Source organism: Plectropomus leopardus, chromosome 5 (genome assembly GCF_026936395.1).
Source record: "Plectropomus leopardus strain MGB_pleo_1.0 chromosome 5, ASM2693639v1, whole genome shotgun sequence".
NCBI classification, from domain to species: domain Eukaryota; kingdom Metazoa; phylum Chordata; class Actinopteri; order Perciformes; family Serranidae; genus Plectropomus; species Plectropomus leopardus.
In genome coordinates, this window is record NC_142180.1 from 38,329,001 (window position 1) to 38,341,500 (window position 12,500).

The 12,500-nt window shown below is 42.4% G+C and overlaps 1 protein-coding gene across 6 annotated transcripts in view; it reads left to right on the forward strand.

Annotated features, from left to right (window-relative positions):
* patj (PATJ crumbs cell polarity complex component) overlaps positions 1-12,500 on the forward strand; it is a 123,084-nt gene that overhangs the window by 97,091 nt on the left and 13,493 nt on the right. For 4 of the 6 annotated variants that reach the window (XM_088078163.1, XM_088078168.1, XM_088078164.1 and 1 more), the window contains 5 exons: positions 7,917-8,001; positions 9,639-9,731; positions 10,692-10,784; positions 10,937-11,005; positions 11,897-11,972. In XM_088078163.1, the coding sequence (XP_087934289.1) occupies positions 7,917-8,001; positions 9,639-9,731; positions 10,692-10,784; positions 10,937-11,005; positions 11,897-11,972 (416 nt within the window). The remainder of the gene's footprint in view (positions 1-7,916; positions 8,002-9,638; positions 9,732-10,691; positions 10,785-10,936; positions 11,006-11,896; positions 11,973-12,500) is intronic. The other 2 variants (XM_088078167.1, XM_088078169.1) reach the window with 1 other exon arrangement.

A 12,500-nucleotide genomic window follows, 5' to 3' on the forward strand; every position in this document is an offset into this window, starting at 1 on the left:
TTTGAGACGGAGAGAGGAGCTGAGGACGGGGAGTCTCTGCAACAGGAGATTAAAGTTCCCCGGCCCTCCTCCTCCTCCTCCTCCTCCTCCTCCTCCTCAGCTGCAGGGAGTGATGTGCAGCTTGTAGGCGAGCAGGTGTGATATATTTCACCGAGTTCTCATTAGGACTGGAAGCGCGGCGTGTCGGCACCGTTAGCCTCTCTGTCAGACGGGATTTAAAGTGTCGGTCTGTGTTGGACTCAGTAATCACACTCCAGATTATCCTCCTCTTTATCTGCTCTCACTCACGGCTGCTTCACCTGACGCAGTAACGAGGAGCGGCGTCACAGATCAGCAGGAGAGAAAGCATGAAACGGCCGAGATAAAAGTGAACGCGGCTCCAGGTAACCATGGTGAAATGACAGGATATTATGGTCTGTAAGAGACTTGGACATTCAGCAGGACAGAGGCAAGACAGTGGAAGTGGAGGAGGTGAGTCAGTCGGGGCCGTGTTGTGTGTATTATTGTCAAACTTTAAAAGACAAAAAAATGCAAAAAAAATGTAGAAAAGAAAAAGCCAAAAGAATATTGCCAAAATTAAAAAAGCCAAAGTTTTTAAAAATCCCCAAAAATTAAACGAGAACATGCCTTCCAAACCAGATTTTTTTTACAGAAAAGAAAAATTGCCAAAAATTAAATAAATAAATAGAACTTATCAAAACTTTTTTATAAAAAAAAACAAAGCCAAAAATTATCCAAAAAGTCAAAATTTTAAAGGAAAAAAAAAAGCGCAAATTTGAGCTGAAAATCTGACATTTTTAGTCATTTTCCGTATTTATCATTTTTGTTTCAGAAGTCGTTTTTTTGTTTTTATTTTGGGTTTTATTTTGAAAAACAGATGAACGAACGATACACGGATTGTCCGCTCAGTTCGTTCTGCCTCTGTTGGGACCTCGTAGCTCCGGAGCGTCAGAAGGGTTAACCTTTAGCTCGCTGCTGGTCAGTTCAGGAAGTGATGAATCGCGCTGATGTTCTCAGCCTGAAATAAACCTGCAGCGTCTGTCAGCTGAATTTCTGAACTCGCCGTCCTCGGCGTGACACGAGGCGATGGATGAGTGTGTCAGTCAGACCTCCGTCACTCTGACTGATGTTGGGCTGTTTGCCGTGTTGGGCCTCATGAGACGCCGCCACGTCAACACGCCACATAAATCACCTCCGCAACAAGTCATTACATCTGTTAGAGCGCTGCGAGCGTCTCACGGCTGTCAAATCAAGACTCGTTTTCCCATCAGAGCCGCCGTAAACTCTTCAGATGAGTTCATCACCGCCTCCGCGCTGCTGATAACAAACCCCGCCGCTCGGCTGGCACCCACGCCAGATGTAAATCCTTTAAATAGTCATGTGATGTCAGCGTCAGGTGGTGTCTGGCCGGCGGGAACGAGCTGACGCCGCCTCACATCCTGACAGCTGCTGCGTTTGATGGAAACGTGCGGCGGGTCACAGTCCTGTGATGGCGCTTTCTGAGCACGTTTCCTCTGAAAACAACGCTCAGGGCGATCGAAACGCTCCCGTCCTCAACGCCCGGCGGCTGTTTGAGTTTTACACAAAAAACAGATTCAACAAAATCTCAGACGCAGCCGCCTCTCAGCTGAAGAGGAAATTAAAATTCATGTTTTCTCATGTTTCTATTTTTAATCAACATTAGTCCTCATCATAAATATCGAATATTCATTAATTTTCAGAGTTTTAACCCTGCCAGGTTTTTGTCATGATGCCTCTATGTTTTTAGATGAAAAAAAAACAATGTGCTACATTTAAAGTAGTAGAAATAAACTTGATAGTCCAACTGAAATTGGATTAAATTAAATTTCTCAAAGTGGGACAAACACACCTGCAGTGGTTTGATGTAACGGTGGTCTGACAGCGAGGTAAAGCGCTGGAAATATTCTAAATATAGCGTTCACTTAAACAGATATTGATTTTCTTTAGGTGGCTTCAAACTAATCAATGAGGGCCGAGTTTGCTCAGCGTGGAGTACAAGGTCAGAGTTACTGTGCGTCTGCACTGACACACCAGAGGACACGTTACGAACGTCGATCCAAACTGGTGCGATTTCTGTCAGAAACATGAGAAATAAAAAGGCAATAAGCAGCTTTGCAAAACTTGATTTAGATTTAGAAAATTATATTTACAAAAAGCTGGAAAAATGTCCATGTTTATGAGGGACGGGTGCTGCAAAGATATTAGAAAAGGACTGTTTTTAAATTTGCTGAGGGACATACAGCTTAAAAAGGTCGTATTTTAGATTTATTTTAAATACAAAAGTCACAGATGGGTTCTCCCGCGCCACTCGGACACTGGGACGAGGACAGGAGGGACATTAAATGACTGCAGCTCAGCTAAACCGTGCATGATCAGATCTGAGCGGAGATGATGTGGGTTTTTTTCACATGATTCCCTGTTTCGGCATCGGACCTCGTCCTCCTGTTGTGAGGGCGTCGTGGTTTTTCTGCTCTGATTGAATCCGCTCGGCGTGTCGGGGCAGGAGGACGCCGCCTCTCGCTCTGTTCAGCCAGGTGACAAAATCTCGTTAAAGTCGTGTCCACGGGCCGCCGCTGAATGATTTATCTCTGGATAAAGGTCGCCGCGGCAATGAGCAATGGGATGTCGACGGGGGCAGGAGCCTCCCAGTGCATCGCCATGGAAACAGAAATGGTTAACCGTCACCCTGCCGGCTCAGTTTGTCGCTCTGCATCTCTGACTCTCTGTGCAGTGACAGTCGGGAGTTTCAGAGGTTTCCAAAGTTCTACAATTCTACAATTTCATTTAGCAGACGCTTTTATCCAAAGCGACGTACAACACAAGCCAGAATTTAGACTTAAGGAAAAAAACCCTTAGTAAGTGCAAAAAGTGCTTCAGGTGTGATTGGTCACAGGTATTGTCGTCTAGTGGCAGAAGAAGTGCCGCACAGCCCCCCCCTTTCTTTTTTTTTTTTTTTTTGAAACCAAGTAATAACCAGTAGTGATCTCAGCATCTGAGATTCGACAATCTCAGTATCACTACTTACGATGACAGTCAACATACAACATCACACAACTTTGTCAGTGCTAGATAATCATTAGGTGCTGGGTTTTGGACCTTCTGACTTAATTTACCCCAAAGGGCAAAGAGGAGAAGAGTCAGGTTAAGTGCCGAGGTGTTCTCGGAACAGATGAGTTTTCAATTGTCTCTTAAAAGTAGAAAGGGACTCAGCAGATCGCACAGAGTTTGGAAGTTTGTTCCACCATTTGGGAACAACAGAAGAAAGTGATCCGAGCGTCACGGTGTAGAAAAGAAGCAGCTTCAGAGTCAGAAACAGCAGGTTTGAATCCCAGCAAGGCTTTTCGGACACCGACAGACAGCCGAAATACAACATTTAGAGAAAGTCCAAAGCTTCAGATCACTCATTTTATCCTGCTGGACATTTGTGAGACATTTTAGGGTATGAATTCTTGAGTTATGGCCAAAGACCATGTTTTATGAAGTCACCATGACCTTAACTTTTGACCTTTGACCACCAGATTGCAATCAGTTCATTTTCAAGTCCAAGTGGATGTTTGTGCCAAATGTGAGGGAACTCCCTCGAGGCCATCTTCAGATGCGTTTCTGAAAATGAGATGGACACGGTCCCAGTGACTTTTGAATACAAAATTTAAATCAGTTCATTGTTGAATCCAAATGGATGTTTGTGTGAAATTTGAAGAAATTCCCTTAAGGTTTTCTTGAGATATCGCATGCACATGAAGGACACAGACAAGGTCACAGTGACCTTGACCTTTGAGCTTTGACCACCAGATTCTCATTAGTTCAATCTTGAGTCCAAGTGGACTTTTGTGCTAAATTTGAGAAAACTCTTTCGTGGCAATCTTCAGATATTGCATTCATGAAAATCAGGCAGACAAAGATGCAGTGACCTTGACCTTTGACAACCAAAATCTAATCAGTGCATCGTCGTGTCCACTTGAACGTTTGTGTTTAATTTGAAGATGTTTACTCTAGGTGTTTGTGAGATATTCACAAGTTCACAAGACTGAGATGGATGCAAGGTTACCATGATCTTGACCTTTGGCCAATGACCGAGAAAAATCAAATCACATTATTGGTGAGTCCAAGTGGACGTTCGTACCAAATTTTCAGATTTTCTTATCAGATTCTTATCACTTCATTCTTGAGTCTAAATGGACGTTTGTGCCAAATTTAAGGAACCTCCCTCAGGGCCATCATCAGATATCGCGTTTACAAAAATGAGACGAATGTAAGGTCACCGTGACCCTTGACCTGTGAACACCAAAATATAATCAGTTCATCCTTAAGTCCACTCGAATGTTTGGACCAAATCTGAAGAAATTCCAGGCGTTCTTGAGATACCCATTGGGACTGAGAACGGTCTCACATCTCGGTGCTACACAAACTGAGTTTTTTTTTGTTTTGTTTTTTTTTTAAGTTTTTATTGGCATTTCTCAATAAACATTCAGTGTTTGCATACAGGAGATATACATGCCTGCCACAGATCCTGAAGTATTTTCAGAGGAACACACACAGAGCAGAGAAAAAAATAAATAAATAAAATAAAAATATCACAATACATAAATAAATAAAATATATAAAAGGATTATCGTTGTTTAATGTCGTTAAAATAACAAATAATTACAATATGATGTAGGTGCAGACGTTTCCCGTCGCCTCTTTGTCAGCTTCGCTAAATTTGTGTTAATTTTGTGTTAAATGTAGGCTGTAATATTTTGTTAGAGGTGACATCTCTCAGGCAAGGCAGCTTTATTTATACAGCAGATTTCATACAACAGGGCAATTCAAAGTGCTTTACAGAGCAATACAATATAAAAACTTTAAAAAATGCTTCACAATACTTACAATAAAAAAGAAAAAAAAGATATACAAGGTAAAATCAATTACTAAATGATTATTTAAAAACACTTAAAATAGCAAAAGTGCAGACAAGAGGTGCAGAGATAAACAGATCATTTAAAAAGATTTAAAATCAAGTTTGAAAATAAGTTTGTAGTCGTGAGCGGGTGTGTAGGCCGTGTTAAAAAGGAACGTCAGCTGAAAGTTAAACTCATTACGCCGCTCAGGTGGATGATTTGATTGGCTGTCTCGCCTGACTGAAGCAGGAAGTAACGGACTGACCCATAAATCCTGTTTCACCTTCACCAAGGAGACATGAACGATGAAGACAGACGGTGACGGACCAACGACAAGAAATAACACCACAACAGTCAGAAACTCAGAAAAGGTTCATTTATGAATGAAATCATGAATTCCTCGTTGGACGGGCGAGTCTGAGCTCTGATGTACCTGCAGGGAAACAACCGTTTAATGCATTTAGTAGATAGATCTTTATTTCTAATATGCCAAATAAAATGAGAACAAAATAAAATATAAGCATGAAAATCAACAATAAAAAACATAAAACAAAATATCCGGTGCGCTGAAAGAGAGGGACATTTCTCCTGGTCCCATGTGACCGACAGCTGATGTGTGAAGTCTTGATGACGGCGTCTGAATCAGAAGACGGACTCAAACCTTCACCTGCGTCCTCTCTGAAGTCGACTCCGGAGCTCCGCAGATGGCTCCGTTCAGAGCCTCCAGTCAAACGAGGCGCTCAGCTCGGCTCCTCGGCGGCGGTTTGAAGTGTCCCCGTGGTGGACTCAGACCATATGTCCTCCTGCAGCAGATGTCCTCTGTGCCGCGCTGCAGGTATCACCGCCTCCTTCATGTCCGTGGGCTGACTTCAGGGACGCGTTGTTGGTTTTCTGCTCTGTTACCCAGCAGGCTTGTTGTTGTTGTTGTTGTTGTTGTTGTTGTTGTTGTTGTTGTTGTTGTTGTTGTGATGCTTATTAGATAAACGTCTCCGTGAGCCGAGGCGTCCGAGCTGCTCAGATTACAGCGTCCAGTGAGTCACCGGCGCAGGAAGTCTTTGAGCTGCTCAGACTGATCAAATTACTCAGCAGATAAAAAGGTCAAACTGATCAGCTGATATCGGCGCGGTCAGACGTGAGGGACAAAGAGGACACATAAGGGGACGCCTCGCAACACTATGAGTGTCCCGATGCTGTGTCTCACATTGTTTATTTTTATTCTTTCTCGTCAAAACCTGGTGCCTACGTTACCCACAATGCAACCTCTGAAAGTTGTGTTTCATGCTTTATTCGTGTGAAGTCGGAAGGTCGTAGCTTCCGAGTTTTCCGAGTCGTTCCTCCGACTTAGAACAACATGAAGCTACAAAGAAGACGAGTTGTATTTTAACGATGAGCGCGTTTAAAGAAGAGGCTGATAGATCGCGGCTCCCAGACTCGGAGCTTCAGGCGACAACACGGCTAAAAACAAGATGCCAGAGAGGTTTTTCAAAACAACTTCTCATATCGGGGCTTCAGGACACTTGCATTACTTCTGACAGGCAGCATGGAAATATTTTGTAGTTTTATTACGTATTTTTTTAACGTTTAAATCCTGTTCACCAAAGAGAGGTGAAGGGATGACGTATTTTTATAGTCCAACCAGGAAGTTATCATTGCACTGGTTCCCTTGTCAAAAACCCAAAATAAGCTCTTTGACGAACACGAGTTTATGATACTTACAGGTTTGTTCAGCGTGATAATCTCCACAGATCAACGCCACCTTTGTGTGTTTTGAAGCGTAAATGAAATCAATCAAAAGCAAAAAGCTGTTAACCAACGACATCGTGGACCCACCACTTAATGTCACCGCCCCGAATCTTCAACTTCTGATTTGATTTAGCGCACACAATCATGTGTGTGTGTGTGTGTGTGTGTGTGTGTGTGTGTGTGTGTGTGTGTGTGTGTGTGTGTGTGTGTGTGTGTGTGTGTGTGTGTGTGTGTGAGAGTGTGTGTGTGTGTGTGTGTGTGTGTGTGTGTGTGTGTGTGAGAGTGTAAGTGTGTGTGTGTGTGAGTGTGTGTGAGAGTGTAAGTGTGTGTGTGTGTGTGTGTGTGAGTGTGTGTGTGTGTGTGTGTGTGTGTGTGGACTATAAAACTTCACCCGAGTTTCCATCAGCATTTTTGGGTGAACTGTCCCTTTAAAAACACTTCAGCCTCGACAGAAACAAACACCAGAGGTGAACCTGTCTGTGTTTGTAGCTCTGCTGCTGCAGTCGAGTTTCTGTGTGTGTGTGTGTGTGTGTGTGTGTGTGTGTGTGTGTGTGTGTGTGTTTGTTTGCACTGCAGAGCTGCTGCTGCTCCTCTGCAGCTCTGTGACTGATGATCTGCTCACGCACGACTCTGAAGATAATGAAACACTGAGCAGACATGTGTTTACACACAGTGTGTGTGTGTGTGTGTGTGTGTGTGTGTGTGTGTGTGTGCGCGTGTGTGTGTGTGTGGGCTCAGCTGGTGAAGCTCCACATTAATGATAAACTCCATCAGCTCCTCACTGAAGAGAAAATGTTTCTGTTGTTTCCTGTCTGTTTTTATGCTGCAGCCAAAACTGAACCTGTGTCCCTCTGTCTGTCCCTCCATCTCTCTCTCTGTCTGTCCCTCCATCTCTCTCTCTGTCTGTCCCTCCATCTGTCTCTCTGTCTGTCCCTCTGTCTGTCCCTCCATCTGTCTCTCTGTCTGTCCCTCTGTCTGTCCCTCCATCTGTCTCTCTGTCTGTCCCTCCATCTCTCTCTCTGTCTGTCCCTCCATCTGCCTCTCTGTCTGTCCCTCTGTCTGTCCCTCCATCTCTCTCTCTGTCTGTCCCTCTGTCTGTCCCTCCATCTCTCTCTCTGTCTGTCTCTCTGTCTGTCCCTCCATCTCTCTCTCTGTCTGTCCCTCCATCTCTCTCTTTTTGTCTGTCCCTCTGTCTCTCTCTGTCTGCCCTCTCTCTCTGTCCCTCTGTCTCTCGCTCTGTCTGTCCCTTTGTCTCTTTCTGTCTCTCTGCAGAAATGAGGATGCTATAAACCAGATGGCCGTCCCTCCCTTCTCGTCCCCCCCTCCTCCCCCTGTCCTCAGCCCCGTCAGTCCTGAGGTAACAGCACACACTTAAACACACACTCAGACTGACGTCCACATACTTTTGTCTCTTTGTGACACCAGAACACACACAGATATGAATAACGTCAGTCATCAGTGAAAGAATGTCAAACGAACACGTAGACGTGTAGGCTGACCGACAGAATCTGACCCCCCGCACTGAAACTGACAAACTGTCCGAAACTTTAACCTCCTGAGACCTGTTAGAAATTTTTTTAAATTCTTTTGATCATTTATTTATTTTTTACATTATTAAGTCATTAGGGTGTAAGAAACAAATCACCAAGATTTTAATTTTCTTAAAAATGTTATTCATTAATGTTTTACAGCATGTCCCTTGTAATGGACATAAGGTGTAAAAATAAATGTACATTTAATTACAAAAACCTACAACATGCTTACAATGAAATAACCTTTAAGAAATAAGACCAGAAGATACTTTATTCATCCCTGAAAGGGAAATTCGGGTGTCCAGCAGCTCAGAGGACAGGAAGAAATACTGAAGTACTGTACACACTGTATAAACTTCAAATCCAGATCCTATAAATCAAACATAATAATACGATAAAAATGAGGCGAATGGATGAGTGAGTAATGAGGTGAGTGCTGTCGTAGATAAACTCAGCAGAAGGATATTAACAGAAGCAGTGTGACGTGTTATTGCACAGATGGTAGAGTCTTTATTACAGGGAACTTTATTGTGCACTTATGCATGTGTGCAAATGAAAAATAATCTTTGTTTACCCTCCTTGAATGTGTCAAAAGCTAAAATTTTAGTTTGCAAGTCGCCTTAAATCTAAAAGAGGTGCTGGATGTAAAGAAAGAAAAGTCTCCCTCAGGCTGCTGTTCAGCTGATAAGCTGCCTGAGCTTCAAACATCCTGCTTAAAGTTCAAAGTTTCCTCAAGTCTGGAAAATGAGACGAAGCAAGTCCCAGTGTCCCCTACAAAGGACATGGGTTAATATTTGTATTTTTAAGTCTCAAAAATGATGTATATGTCTAAAATCTTAATATAATATTGTTAAGACTCTCTTAAATTAAAGAAATAGCATCCACATGAAAAACAGAAGCGATATATCTCTCAAAATCTCATCACTAATCGCCCAGAAAGGACAAATATAACTTGCTGGGTCTCAGGAAAAGAAAAGAAATAAAATCTTTATTATTTGCATTGTTACAGCAGAAAGGTGTGAGGAAGCAAAAAAAGGTGCACTGATAAAAAACAAGGTGTGAAAGTAACAGACTCGAACTCAGCAGTTAAAAGATATTTGCATCGATTGCAGGTGAAGTCCAGTGTACTGACACACATGCTTTAAAAATGTAATTTTATTCCCTTCATCAGTCCAGAATAGAAACTGAAAAGTAGAAACGTGGTTTTATGGAAATGCTAGCTGAAGGCCGTATTATTCATATTAATATAGTACAATGCTTGAACATTCTGGTTTAAGAAACGAGTCGAGAATATATTTTTTATATTTCACTTTCTTTAATAACTGATGGAAATTCGTGAACTTTTTCACTATAGTCTAAGTTTTGGAGATGCACCTGTGTGACGAAATCAAAAGTCCATCTGGATCAGAAACACATTCATCGAGGTGACTGACCTTTGTGACCTCTTCTTGTCCCCCGTCAGTCCGTCTGTCCAGCTCCTCTCAGTGTCTCCGCACCCACAGACGTCCCCCGCCCCCCCGACAGCCTGACGCTCCACCCGTCATCAGACGCACCGGTCAGTCGGCGCCACATTTCTTATGTCTTCATCATTAAACTTAAATTAACAGCCCTTGCTTTTATTTTCTTGAATCATTAAATTCAACAGGCTGATTTTGGGGACAGATGTCTGTATGGGACAAACTTTAATTCTTCTCACACAAAACTGTTGCTCAGCAAAGATGGAAATACAATCAAATTATTTATTTGACCCTTTGAAATCTGAAATTCCCTTTGAAATTCCCCAAAAACGTTATTTATTAATGTTTTCTAGCATGTCCTGTGTAATGGACATAAGGTCAATCTGTCTAAAAATAAATGTGCATTTAATTACTTTAACCAATGAATGACTTTATATCAAACCGAAAAGAAAAAAGAATTAAAACATATCATAAACAAATAAACAAAACAAAAGTACAGTGTCCGTAAAGGAGTACCTGGAAGTCAAAGATATATATCCCGAGCCTTTTCTTACTTTTTCTTTGATCAAATAGATATTATGTCAACAAATTCCCAAATGTTTGTTATATTCCAAATTCTAAATATTGACAGAAATATTTTCATTTTTATTGTAAATGCATATCTGTTCCAAATGTCAGTTATCAGTCTCATAACGTCGTCCCGACTGCCGTACACCTTTGGTCCTCTGGGGTCAAAATGACCCGCCTGGTTTAAAGCATATTGTATGAATGTCAGTCAGTTCTGTGTTTCACCTTTAGTCTTACTTCAGTCCAACCCATTAACACACTTTTCCCTTTGTTTTGGAATTTAGGGCCAACAGACCTCGCTTACATCAGTATAAAAATATATTTTGATATAAAAAGATTTCATTTGGGGTCAGAATGACCCCAGGGACAACCCGAGGGTTAAATACTAATAATCTGTAATGTATCGGCCCTAAAAAAAAAAAGGATATTGTTTGACCCCTAAAACAAACAAAACAAATAAAATTTTAAAAAATCTGTCATCTGTTGAACAGGACGAGACGAGCGATGAAGCCGAACAGAACAACAGGAACAGAAACAGAAACGTCGCCGCCAAGAGTCTGAGAGCGAGCGACGCCTCCAACAAGGTAACAACGTTCACACTCAGCCTCTGTCAGTTCGCCCAAATATTCTCCTCAACCCACACAGCTGTGTGTGTGTGTGTGTGTGTGTGTGTGTGTGTGTGTGTGTGTGTGTGTGTGTGTGTGTGTGTGTGTGTGTGTGTGTGTCTGTCCTGCAGCAGAGGTTGAAAGCTGCAGAGTCTCCAGAAAATGAGCTTCAGGCTCCAAAGGCGTCTCTGGAGCAGCAGGTAACATCAGAAAAACTGAATTTAAATCATCAGATGAATAATCACAGTCGAGATCACAAACAGTCAGAACAGGGAGACTCCACGGGGATTCTGGGACGCTTCTGGGAATTTCAGACATTTCTAGGATTATAGCATGTTTCACAGATTTTAGGAATTTTTTTCAGATTTAGGGTCATTTTTATGGTTTTAAGACATTTCTCTGATTGTAGGAAGTTTCTTAGATTTTGGGACATTTTGAGGATTTCAGATGTTTCTAGGACTGTAGCATATTTCTCAGATTTTAGATTTCTGGGATTTTAGGACATTTTTAGGATTATAGGACATTTCTCAGATTTTAGGAAGTTTCTCAGATTTTGGAATGTTTCTTGTTTTTTAGGACATTTCTAGTATTTTAGGACATCAGTGTCTCAGCTGTGTCCTCTGTCGGGGGTGCGGGGGATCCTCCTCTGGCTCTCTTTTTTTTAATCAACAAGCTCTATGTTGATGCTGTTTTATTAGAAAATATTTGGGGGGCCACCTGGCACCCTATTGAGGCCCAGATCTGGTCCACGGGCTGTAATTTGAGCATCACTGAGTTAGATTATAGTCCTCCCAATGATGCTTCACATTATTCTGCTCAGCTCGAGTTGTTTTTCAGGTTTTACATTAAAACATCATCGAATAAAAAATCATATTTGATGTTTCATTTTTCCTTCTTTAGTGTCAGTTTGTATCCTTCTGTTCTCTGCTGACATCGATCCGTCTGCTGCTTCACCGAGCTGATCAATAACTTTAATCTGATCTGTGTGTGTGTGTGTGTGTGTGTGTGTGTGTGTGTGTGTGTGTGTGTGTGTGTGCGCGTGCGTGCGTGCGTGCGTGCGTGCGTGCGTGCGTGCGTGTGTGTGCGTCCAGTCCTGCAGGTCTTCCAGCAAACTAACGGCAGCATCTCCTCCTCTGATCAGCCCTGACCTGCAGGCCGCCAACAGAGGTACACACACACGCATGCGCGCGCGCGCACACACACACACACACACACACACGCACACAGAGTTTTTCCAGACTGTGGTATTACTGTAACTTTTTACCGAGGTAGAAGATCTAAGGTCGACCGCTGAGACCGGGAACTCCGTTGGGGGACTCTGGCGTGCTGGTTGCCATGGAAACCGACTCATCAACTCTCTCTGTGTGTGCTCCAGTCTGCAGATGAACTAAATGAAAAGTTTTCAAACTGAAACAGTGAGGCAACATCTGCAGCAGACACCAGACACTGAGTTTTAGATCGATGTGCTGACGACTAATTAATGAGGGGCATAATAACGATTATTGTTGTTGTTGTTGTTGTTATCATTATTATTATTATTATTATTATAACACTGAGGAAAACGAGGGACTGGCAGCATCAAAGTTGAGTGATGAAGAAGTAGTCCTGATTGTGTGCAGACTGCGACTGTTCGCAGCGCGTAAGGAGCACCATAAAAACCTACGGAGAGTAAAAAGAACACGTTTGTGATCCAGA